The sequence below is a fragment of the Drosophila montana genome, unplaced genomic scaffold (genome assembly GCF_035044405.1).
Source record: "Drosophila montana isolate Dmon_TW-CO22-7 unplaced genomic scaffold, ASM3504440v1 contig_1505_1, whole genome shotgun sequence".
NCBI classification, from domain to species: domain Eukaryota; kingdom Metazoa; phylum Arthropoda; class Insecta; order Diptera; family Drosophilidae; genus Drosophila; species Drosophila montana.
Window position 1 is genome coordinate 3,467,025 of NW_026996452.1, and position 12,181 is coordinate 3,479,205.

General features: G+C 42.9%; 3 protein-coding genes across 3 annotated transcripts; 2 read left to right on the plus strand and 1 right to left on the minus strand.

Annotated features, from left to right (window-relative positions):
- The first annotated feature begins 229 nt into the window (after nucleotides 1-229).
- On the plus strand, nucleotides 230-1,865 carry LOC135433895 (developmentally-regulated GTP-binding protein 2). Its single transcript, XM_064690186.1, has 4 exons — nucleotides 230-402; nucleotides 530-730; nucleotides 790-1,454; nucleotides 1,517-1,865. The coding sequence occupies exons 1-4, from the start codon at nucleotides 339-341 to the stop codon at nucleotides 1,676-1,678; spliced, it is 1,092 nt and encodes a 363-aa protein (XP_064546256.1). The 5' UTR covers nucleotides 230-338; the 3' UTR covers nucleotides 1,679-1,865.
- Nucleotides 1,866-2,199: 334 nt separating this feature from the next.
- On the minus strand, nucleotides 2,200-4,204 carry Nup58 (nuclear pore complex protein Nup58). Its single transcript, XM_064690198.1, has 2 exons — nucleotides 3,096-4,204; nucleotides 2,200-3,027 (listed from the first exon to the last, which is right to left on the minus strand). Exons 1-2 carry the CDS (start codon nucleotides 4,056-4,058, stop codon nucleotides 2,299-2,301), a joined length of 1,692 nt encoding a protein of 563 aa, XP_064546268.1. The 5' UTR covers nucleotides 4,059-4,204; the 3' UTR covers nucleotides 2,200-2,298.
- A 310-nt stretch (nucleotides 4,205-4,514) lies between these two features.
- Nucleotides 4,515-5,671, plus strand: LOC135433915 (uncharacterized). The gene has a single exon (XM_064690208.1). It carries the CDS (start codon nucleotides 4,577-4,579, stop codon nucleotides 5,096-5,098), a length of 522 nt encoding a protein of 173 aa, XP_064546278.1. The 5' UTR covers nucleotides 4,515-4,576; the 3' UTR covers nucleotides 5,099-5,671.
- The last annotated feature ends 6,510 nt before the right edge of the window (nucleotides 5,672-12,181 follow it).

Below are 12,181 nucleotides of genomic sequence, written 5' to 3' on the forward strand. Positions count from 1 at the left end.
GTGACAACTCTACAGCATACGATTGGCAAATATCGCAACGAAGTATCGATATGTGTCGATATATTCCAGTCTCTCTGAAGACCCATTTATTATATAAAATAAGATCAATATAAATTAATATTAAATGTGTTTAATAATTGTAATTAAATTTAATTTTTTCAGCTAAGCACGCTGTGACTTGGTTCAAACAAATATCGATAGTTCGACATATCGATGCCCTTATGCATGCCTTGTTCAGCACTAAAAAGTCCAACTTTAAAACAACAATAAAAGCGCAGTAGCTGCCGAAATATTATTGTTAACTGAATGCTGCGCCCAACACACAGACAAGCAACATCATGGGCATTCTAGAGAAGATTGCGGAGATCGAACGCGAAATTGCGCGCACACAAAAGAACAAAGGTAGGGACTATGCGGTGGCTGCAAGCACCGGCGTAGACAACGCGGCGTCGGAATTCGCAGTGCTGGCAATGGCGTTGCCAGGTATCGGAATTTAGGGTTAGAATTCATTTGCCAATCCATTTTGCAGCCACTGAATACCATTTGGGCCTGCTTAAAGCCAAATTAGCTAAGTATCGCTCGCAACTGCTGGAGCCGTCGAAGAAGGGCGAGAAGGGTGACGGATTTGATGTGCTCAAGAGCGGAGATGCGCGTGTGGCGCTCATTGGATTCCCCAGTGTGGGCAAATCCACCATGTTGTCCACACTGACCAAAACCGAATCGGAAGCAGGTGAGTAGGGCGTGGCACCAACAATACAAATAATTGACGCCAACTCTTACATTTCATAGCCAACTACGAGTTCACCACGCTCACATGCATACCCGGTGTGATTGAATACCAGGGTGCAAATATACAGCTGCTCGATTTGCCGGGTATCATTGAGGGCGCCGCCCAGGGCAAAGGTCGTGGTCGTCAGGTCATTGCCGTGGCACGCACCGCTGACCTGGTGCTGATGATGCTGGATGCCACCAAGCCGAATGTCCATCGCGACCTGCTCGAACGTGAGCTGGAATCGGTGGGCATACGCCTGAACAAGCGCAAGCCTAATATTTACTTTAAGCAGAAAAAGGGCGGCGGCCTGAGCTTTAATTCCACCTGCGCGCTGACGCACTGCAGCGAGAAAATGGTGCAAATGATTCTTCACTCGTTTAAGATCTTCAATGCAGAGGTGCTGTTCCGCGAGGATTGCACAGAGGATGAATTCATTGATGTGGTCACGGCCAATCGTGTCTATCTACCTTGCCTTTATGTGTATAATAAGATTGATCAGATTTCTATAGAAGAGGTCGATCGGCTGGCGCGACAGCCGCACTCCATTGTGGTTAGCTGTAATATGAAACTTAATTTGGACTACATGCTGGAGGCGCTCTGGGAGTCCTTGCAGCTCATCAGGGTGTACACCAAAAAGCCCGGTGCGCCGCCAGATTTTGATGATGGTCTGATTCTGCGAAAGGCAAGTAGACGGGAAAATCTAAATGGAATAGTTTTTATTTAATCTTATTTGTGTTCCCACAGGGCGTCAGTGTGGAGCATGTGTGCCATGCCATTCATCGAACGCTGGCCGCACAATTCAAGTACGCGCTGGTCTGGGGCACGTCGACAAAATACTCGCCACAGCGCGTGGGCATAGCCCATGTCATGGCCGATGAGGATGTCATTCAGGTGGTCAAGAAGTAAGTTGCAACGCAGCTGCGTCTGTTAAGCCAGTTCCTGGCATCAATCGAGTTGAAATATATAGTATATTCTATGCTACCTATAACAATTTAAATGATTCTTGATGATCATCTTGGATGGCATCTCGTTTAATATACAACAATTAGTGCTGACCGAGAGATTGGTGTTCAGAGCACAAACTAATCCATAATGGAAAGCTGTATATTTCTTAAAACTTTCGTGAAAAATAAGTCTGGTCTGTTCCTCTGCTAAGCGTGAAAGCTTTTGTAAATTCGTTTATTTTTTCACTAGTAGAGATTAGATGTAATGGTTTATAAAAAGAAGAGCAAGTCAATACGTGTTCCACTTTTTTAAAGTCCTCTTGCATCGTCGGATAAGGGGCTATCAATTTTCAAAGTATTTGAGAGCATTTCCGATTTTAAAAAAATCAACCCATTTACCTAATTGAAAGTGAGGCTTGAAATTGTTATGAGCTAAATTGTAACTGCTAGTTCTTCACATATAAATTGACTCTCCTTATGACATAATCTTGTAAAATAACTTTATTGACCGCTCGACTTGAACGTAACAACTAAAACCTAAACGTGGTGTCCAAACATGCCGTTCGACTACCAATCCAGCCATCATTTAGAGGCAGCCGCATTGCTGGCCGTGGCCGCCGAAGCGGCTGCATAGCTTTTGTTCAGCGTGCTCATCGCCGAGATGTTGGAGAAGGGCGTCGGGCCGCTGCTGATGCGCTGCGGCTCCAATAGCTGCACGGCCGGGTTGTCTATTTCGGCGAATACATTGGTGGCGTCGCGCATTCGATACCGGCGCAAATTCAAATAGTGCTCCTTCTGCTCCTCGACACGTTGATGCAGCTCGTGTAGGCGTCCGGCTAGCGAGATGAAGGACTCGTTTAACTGGCGAAAGCCGCGCTTGAGATCATCCGGCGAAATGCTTTGCGGATTGGCCAGGGCATGCATGTGGCTCTCCGTGAGCAGGATTTGCTGACGGAAAGCAATCAGATCCTCCTCGTACTTGGCCACCAGGCACTGAAAGTACTGGAAGGGCGCGCTATTCTCGAACTGTAGCCCGGCGGGCGTATCCTGTGTGCGCTGCGCCATCTCCAGGGATTGTATTGCCTTGGCCGTTTCACTGCGCAGCTGCTTGATGTGCCGATTGTTCGCATCCACCGAATTGGCCACGTTCTGCAGCACCCAGCGCAGATTGGTTATCTCGTGACTCACATTGCTAAGCTTGGAGGTCGAGGTGCGTCCAATGTCCGAGGAAATGGTCTTTTGCTGCTTGATGTAGCTCTTCAGCGCATCCACGGTCTTGGCTATCTCATCCGGCACCTGGGTCTCCTTGATCTGAAAATGACAGGTGAAGTGTGCTGCAGCTGCTTTCTGATTTGGCTTCTTTTTTATCCGATACTCACCTTAATCCCATCCTGCTTGTTATCACCCAGCTTGGGCTGCGTGGCGCTCACATCGATGCCGCCCAGGCCCACAAATATAGGCGGCGCTGCGGTTGGTTGTGTGCCCGTCGTCAGTGGCTTACCAAAGATGCCGCCGGTACCCCCAGGCGCCATGGTGTTGTTCCCGCCCAGGCGTAAATTCGCATTGAAAGGTTGCGCCGTGGCCGTCGTTGTGGTCGTATTAAAGTTCAGGCTGGCTGCGGTCGTGGCCTGCGGCTTGTTAAAGGAGAACGCGCCAACGCCTGCGCCCAGCGTAGCAGGCATGGCTGTCGACCCGAAGGCGGGTGGTGCTGTTGTCGGCGCGCTTGACGTGGGCGTGGAGAAGTTGAAGGAGGGCGCCACGGTGGCGGTTGCTGCGCCGAACGCGGGTGCAGCTGCGGGCACCCCAAATGCAGGTGCTGCTGTCGGAGGAGCACCAAAAGCAGATGTCGCTGCAGGCCCACCAAAGGCGGACGCACCGGGGGGAGCGCCAACTGTGGGTGTAGCAGTTGCTGTTCCAAAAGCGGGCGCTGCGTTGAATGCTCCAAAAGCAGGCGCAGCGCTGGCCGCACCAAAAGCTGGCGCTGGGTTGGTCGCACCAAAAGCTGGCGCTGCACTGGCTGCGCCAAAGGGGGACGCAGATGTGGTACTGCCAAAGGAGGGCAGGGATAGACCCGTGCCCGCTGGAGCCACTGCAGCTTGCGACCCGAAACTGAGCGTTGGCGCGGCACTAGCTGCGGGCGCAAAACTAAAATTCGGCGCAGCAGCGCCCACCACAGCACCCGCTGCTCCGGCCAGACTCGATGTGGCCGTGGCTGCACCAAACGCAGGCGGCGGGGCGCTTGTGGCCGGTCGCGCGCCAAAACTGAAAGCGCCTGTTGCTGGAGCAGCGGCGCCAACGCCCAGGCCGGGGTTCGTTGTGGGTGTGCCGAACGAAAAGGACATCGTTGAAAGCGTTTTTGTTTGCTTCTTAACCGAAAATTTGTTCTTTGCCACGGATGCGTAGCTGAATCGTTAACGTTAAAATCGGCACAGAATTTCACAATTAACAAGAAGCGCACACTACAAAATTTATCGATAAATCTTTTACATTTGGTTCCCAATTTTGAACTAGTTCAGTATAAAATTTGAATCATTTATATTCGTAACGAGTTTCCAGTGGAATTGATAATTAACCACAATACAGTTAAATTTAAGTTTAAAACAAGATTTTCTAAAACGCGCGTGTACTGTAGTTGCTCGCAAGAACTAAAATTTTGTTTTACTGAACCAAAACAGAAATGAACTGTAAAACAGTCTGGCAACATTTTGCTAGCGAGTGCTGCCACCTTTTGTGTTAGTGCCATAAATATACGCCAGTGGCGCCACGGTGCACCTTATTACAGTTATTTTCGCTATCATGTGATCTTCAGTTCTTCAAAATTTTATTTGCACGCGTTTTTTTTAAAGTAAATTGCGAAATAATGTCCGCTCAAGAAGAACAATATACAAAATATTTAAACGAGAATGGCATATTGCCGCGATTGCTGCAAATACTGGAGCAATTAGTGAATATTGATCCGTTGCCAACGGATCCGCTAATGGAAATTCTGCACGCACTCGGCTGCCCCCTCATACCGCAGGCCCAAATGAAAGCGCTGGAGCGCAAAGTATCGCGGGCACAGGATGAGCTGCGCTATCTGCGACGCGTGCTGATCGAGCTGGGCGGGCAGGACGAGCTCTACGACAGCGACACGGACGAAAATGAGTATGTGGGCCATGTGGGAGAAATGGGCGCTGCGCCACTCTACTCGCCAGATTCCGCCGACGAGGAGGAGGCTGAGCAAGACGATCAGGATTGCTCTATGCCCAGACGAACACCGCAGCCACAGTACGTTTTGGAAGCGTCTATTGCCATTAGGGAGGAGCAGCCGCAGCACGCCGAATACGATGAGGAGCAGCCCTGCTGCAGCCACTCCATACAGGCCAATGCGCAGCAGTTTTAGAGTTCAATTTATGTATCGAGTACATATATCCGCACTATATATCATATATATATATAGCTATATACTGTATAATTGCATGCGCCCTGAGAGGAATTCACAATTTACATTTATCAATTTTTGTTCAACAGATGCATTTTACAATGTGAATCGATTAGACAACGCCAGATCGTTGCAGATTATGTAAACCTATATAAACAATTACGAAATAAGCATTAAGTCCACGCTAGAACGTGGCGTATCACATAATTCCAAAAAGTTACAAGTTTTTTACATATATTTTGTTAAGCGAATGCATTTTGAAAAAAATTATAAAAAATTAAGTTAAAAGCCAACATTTAATTGTTGCACATTATGTTAAAGTAATACTATAGCGCCGACCATGTATATATATATATATGGCAGATCCTTGAACAGTATATAAGAGAATTACTGTAGCTGTAATGATATGGAATGTTCGGTCGTAGACCTTGGGATCTAGGATTGATTCGCAACATATTAATTTCTGAAAATCCTACTTTTTCCAATCAAAATATAAAAACTAATTTTTAAACTAAAGTTAAAAGCTTATGAAAACTCTTTGGAATAAGAAATTTAGACTTAAGGCTGATAAATGTATAATGCTTATAATTGAAATGGGCACTGTCTGATCTTGTGCAGTATATATCTATATATATATATGTATGTATGTAAAACTGTGAGCCCAAACGGAGTAGAAAAGAAAGCAAACAATCTCGGCCTCAGCTGCCTCTGGAGAAGAAAGAAATGAGCCCAACTGATTCCAGCTTCAACTGGATAAAATGCGTGGAACACAATTATGTACAACTATTTTGTAGTTCGTTGGCAGCAAACTCATTTTCACAGTACATTTAAGACCCGTTTCATTGATTTCGGATACTTGACCCAGGCAAAGGCAAATTTTGTATGGTGCCCTTGGGAAATCAATAAGTCGACAACCCGCATCATGTCCACAGTTTTGGCTGTTGCATTCAAACAAAGCAGAGCAAAACATCGATTTAATTAACTCGAAACATGTCATCCGTGTCGACAGACCGTCAGCTTGGACCAACTGCAAATATCATTTACTAAACCCCTTCATATGCAAATAACGTGCGGAATGTGACCGGAATTAGCAGCTGGTAACATAATGGATGCTGTGTACCAGCCCGTCGATTAATCGGAAGATATCCCGATAAGCTCACAAGCGAGTGCTGTGCTGAAAACATATTGGATATAGTGTTAAATGGACAATACGCTGAGTTTGGAGTATTTGAATTGGGTGAGTTTGTGTTCACTTTTTAATTATTTCAATGAAATAACTAGATTTTATAAAGTGCGAACAGCTGTTTGCTTTCTTGAGTGTTGCCACATCTCATAAAAACCTTAGGTGTTACACAGCACTGACTTATGCCGCCGTTTCAATTCCATTGTTTCAATGCCGTTTTCTTTTCCCGTTTAAATATTAAAAAAAGGTATTAAAGAGAATTATAAGCTGCGCTCAATTAGTCTAAACAATTAGTATAATTAAATCCACTTGACGCCTTCCGACTATTTTAAAACAACACCAAATATTTTGTTGGGCTAACAAAACATAACTTTTTATGCAAATATTGTAAGAGCTTAACAAAATATTTGGTATATGGTAAACATAACAATGCGGCTTAGCAGACACGGAAAAAACAACAATTTATTTGCCAGAGCCACAATAAATCCATCTAATCCGTGTTGAGGGGGGAGTTGGGCGTGGCAGGCGACAGCTGTCCGTCGCTTTGATAAATAAACTGCAGCCCGCGAGTTGATACATATAAATATTAGCTATAAAAAAGCCAGAGTTTTGTGTGTGCTCTCAAATAAATAACATGTGCAGCAGGGGGCGTGGCAGTTGTTGGCAAATGTAGCGGCTGCTTTTAATTGCTGTTTTTTTTTTTTACATTTTTTCTGTATATTTTTGTTTCTCATTTTGACTTTAAATAATGGCTGCGGAAATTGCCATTTAACGGCAATTTTGTGGCTAAACAGCAAAAAAACAAAAACAAAAAAAAAAAAACAAAAGCGCCGCGCGATAATTGATTGAAACAAAATGCAGTCGCATTGGTTTACAAATTTCTCCATTTTCCCTTATTATTACTTTTTTTTATGCTGTCGAGTTTTCCTCTATTTTTCCTGTGGCGCCCTAAGCCACGCACAAGCTGCAGCCATTGCTGCATACTTCTGGGCGCTTAATCTGTGCGGCATGCCCAGGCAAAATCTGCTTTGCCTTTCTGCCCGATTGTCTGTCTGTCTGTCTGTCTGCCTGGCGTAGCGTAAAACTTTAACCACGTAAAATACGAGCCCTCTGGGCGGCAGCCGCAACACAGCGAACCAAAAAAGCTAAAATGGAAAAAAAATAGTGAAAGGAAACGCAGAAAACCCCCCAAAATGAACGAGCTGCAAACGCAGCGCAGTCGAAATGCATATAAAAACGGCTGCAATCCAATTGCCCAGCAGTGAGCGTTGCCAGACTGACACGAATTCCAGATGAGCTATGCGAATGAATTTTGCTTGCGGAGTGCAATGCAGATTTTAATGAGTTTAGCAGATATTTGTTTTGGATAGTGCTAAAACTGCGGGAATGCTTAAGTTATTTTTGAAAATTTTTAGAAGTTGAAAGGTGGAAAAGGTGCTTCTGAACTAAATCTAAATTAAATCTTCAAAATGAAGCTGGAGTTGTGCTGAAAATCGAAAACTATGTGAATTCATATTCTTAAATGCGCTTTTCATAGATTCAAGTAACTCCTACTTTCCATCGCTTTCTCTCTCTCTCTCTCTCTCTCTCTGAGACTTACAATTCGCCTTCCTATGCGATTCTCACGATTTCAAGGTTTAAGACTTCGAATGTTGCTTTATTTTGCAAATGCCAGAATAGAAAATTTGTGTAATAAATTATCATAAATATACATTTCATCTAATGGCTATTGTATATTTTAATTTTATTTTGTTTGATTTGGTTAGAATATATAGATAGCATTTGCATATTTTTATACTGATTTATAGTCGAGATGCAGCTCGATATTCCGTGCAGCGCCTGGCGCCACGACTTGTTCCGCCCCCTGTTCCCCGCCGGGTATCAACCGGAAATGGCAAAGCAAATGCAACAAAAAAGTAACCAAAAGGGCAAAAAAAAAAAAACAGAAAATATAAGGAAAAAGAAAATGAATGAAAACAGAGCTGAACAGAGCAGAGCTCACTGTCGGAGCCCTGCAGGCCGGCGGCGCTTCAATTTCATGTCGAGTAAATTTTAATTTACAGCTCTTTTGTGACCGCAGGTTTTGCCAACATGCGAGCCAAAAACTTGTATTTTTTCGTCGTCGTTGTTGTTGCTGCTGCTGGTTAAATTTTTTTTTTACTTCTCGTTGCTCGCATTTGATATATACATACATGACTTTTCGGCTATTTGGGCAGTTTGGCTTGTTGGTCCAATGATATATCCGTGGGCAGGCCATTTGCTGCAGGGCACACGCCCCAGCACAATTTACCGTTAGTTTTAATGGCCGCAAGGGGCGGGAGCGGGGGCAGAAGCAGCACAAAAGGCGCCGCTGGGCTAATTGCCGCTGCTGCCAAACTCTAAACTATGCTTCATTAGCGCCCGCTGAAAACTCTATTAGCCAAATGAGGCGGCGTCAAAAAAAAAAAAAGGGCGGCGCAAAAGTTGTTCGGAAAAACGCGTCGGAAAAACGTGCGGCGCCTAAATAATGTACAGCAATTTATGGCCGAACACAAAATAAAAACAATTAAATTGCAATTAAAATGCATAATATACACAATAACAGTGGGATTAGGGGGCGTGGTCGAGAACTTTGCGCAGCTGCGCACAATAAAATCAATATATTTTTATTTATTATTTTACTTTTGTCAGCTGAAGCAAATTGCATCACAATTTGAGCTAAAATATATCAATGTCTAACACACACATGCATGCCGAGAAAAAAAAAAACAGAACTAAGCGCATTTTATCATCTATTGTCATTTCTCATGTTGCTACAACAGCAACAACAACAAAAGCGGGGAAAAAGGGTTAACAATTTTTATGTGTCAACAAGAATAATTTGTGTCACGCAAAACGAAACGAAAAACTTGGCTAAGAGATGACAAAACAAAAAAAGTGGCAAAGTGTCGTAAAGAAAAGCAGGCAGCATATTAATAATGAAAACAGGGCAACGCCGACGACGACGGCAAACACACACACACACACACACACACAGACACAGATACACACAACATGAATACAAAGCAAACACACACGTCCAAGACAACAGCAAGGCAACAAAAATGTGTAGAGGAATCAACAAGCAGCTAGAAATTAATACCAGCACACACAAACACACACACACACACACACACTCACGCTCACACACTCTCACTTGGAGTCAGCCTTTATAGGATGCCACGCCTCCATAAAAAACGCCCGCCAGCTACGTGCACTGCCGTCAGCCATGCTGTGTGTGTCTGTGGGCATGGTTGTGTGTGTGTGTGTGTGTGTGTGTGCTACGTGCACGTGTCATAATCCTTTTACCACATGCCACATTTTTCTCTTTTGTGCAACTTTTTGAAACTGGGAATCGCGCTCTAGGCACGAATTTCACAATTTTCACACTTCTCACACAATTGCGAAGTTTTCGTGGATAAATATCTTTGCAGAAAGAATCTTTATTTTCTTATAAAGTATTGTTTATTTACTATTTATTATTAATTTGAAAGAATTTCATTTACGTCCAAGTAAGCAAAAAGTGAAGCAAAAGCCATTTAACTTAATTATAAAAATTTATTTGAACCCTTAAGTAATTGAGTAAAAATCCAATATTTAAATTACTTTAATTATTGTGTGAAATTAAAGTTTTCGGTTCAAGTTTGTCTTCAGGTTGTTTTTTGGGGAGCGAAAGTAATTTTTGCAGCTTGAACTTATAAAAATTGAAATTTACTAAACTCAATTGAATTGATTTAAATATTTATAGTAAATATTATAATAAATTAACAATATAGAACATTACCTTAAAAACGTTTAGTATTTCTCCAAGAGTTCCTTTAGCGATTGGTTAAAATATTGAATACACTTGAGCTTTAGTTACTGAGTCACAACTGTTTCTATTGGCAAGTGTCCTTCACTTAAAGCCGGCCAATGTCACGGCTAATCCATTTAAAGCTGACCTTTAACTTTATCAGGGCCCGGGAACAACTCAAATATGCCCATTACCAGTTGCCCAGCAACAGCTGCCATTGTGATTGTCCGGTGTTTCTCATTAATCCAAATGAATAGGGCTTAGAAGCTATTTAGACCTTGTGCGGCTTCTGATTGCGTGGGCTGCTATAGAAGCGGCAGTAGCAAATAGTAATTAGCACTGCGTATTCTTGGTTAGAACTATGAAAGCAGCTTCCGAGTGCTTAACTAAATAACATAACTAGTTGTAAATGCGGTAATTTTTCTTGAATATTACGCAAAGTATACCATATATAATTACCTCTTTTTGGAGGGTAGATAGTAGAGGTATAGAAGAAGATACAGATGTAGATACAGGTAACGATACAGATACAGAAATTAATACAGATATAGATAAAGATACAGATACGGATAAAGATACAGATACATACTCAGGTACAGATACAGATACAGATACATATATAGATACACATACTTAAAAACGACTTGATTTATAATATTTTGAAATTAAAAATCATCAGAATTTTCAAATCATTAAAGCAATGTTTAAAAATTGATCTTTATAGATTATTTTAAAAGTAAATTCAAAATTTCTCAAGAAAAAGTTAATATGAAATTTAAATGTATTATCAATAAATTATCAGTAAATTTATCGACAATGAATTAAAAAATCATGAAATTTAAATAATATTCTGATTAATATTCTAATAAAAATTATATTGTATATCTACGCCTTAAAAACGGCATGTACGCATTTTTCATAAATTTTCCAATGCTTATTTTCGTAGACAGTTTTTTTTTTGAATTTTTGTCGGTCAACTTCTCAAACACATTTTTTCTGAGTGTAGTCAAAGTTCGATTTGCCATTCAGGTAAAATGTTCAATCATTGTGGGCATATTACGCATACGCCGCGTGTCGCATAGCTGTCGAAATTGCTTAATGATGACCAGGGCAATTTCTATGAGATGAAAAGAAGCCCAACAACTTGTTTTAATTACAAAATGGCTACAGTTAAGGCGCTGGAGTGCGGGAGGGTAGGGCCACACTCCAACGTGCCAAATAGCCAATACAATGCCTGAGGGCATTAGCAGCACAGGCCTCTAATTATTTTGTAAATGCGGCCGCCCGCAATGCTGCGCTTCATTAAAACGAAGTAGAAGAAGCAGAGAGGAAAAACCTCGCGCTGCTTTTACTATTGCGGCGTCTGCGGCTCCCTGACGACTGTCCCTGATGAATGACTTAATCACCCAGAAAAGCGCCACACAAATCAACAAGCAAACAACGCGCCGCCCAAACGCTTGTCACAGAAGTTTAACGAGCGGCCGCCCAATGGCCGGAGCAGCCAGAGCAGCGCCAGGTTCTCTACAGGACAGCCACCCGACAACCCGAAGTGAACCCCTCGAAATTAATGGAGCGAATCAAACGAGCAAAAACCAGACGTAGCCCAGTTCCAGTTCCAGTTCCAGCTGCAGTTCCAGTTCCAATTGCCGCTTTTGGGTTAAAAATGGCAAGATTTGTGTGTGCCGCATACGAAATTAGCCGCGGCCCAGCGTCCGGCGTTGCCAGACTGTAACAAACATTTTCGGTTTTTATTTTTTCTATCTTAACGCTCATTAATTTTGCACTGGACCAACGCGACGGACGCGTCCAGTCGCGTCGTTATAGAGTTTGTTTTTAATTAAAGCCCAAGCGTGAATTGCAAAAATATGAACTTCCGGCGCGGGCGGGGAAAACATAAAACAAAGGAATGCAGTTTGGCGGCGTGTTAGACAGGCAGATACCCTGTAAGAGAAATGTAGTTTTGAATATTCACTCACATGCATTTATATTAAGTCTATAAATATAAATAAATGAGCTGTACTAGACTAGCAGATACCCTGTATAAAAGTAG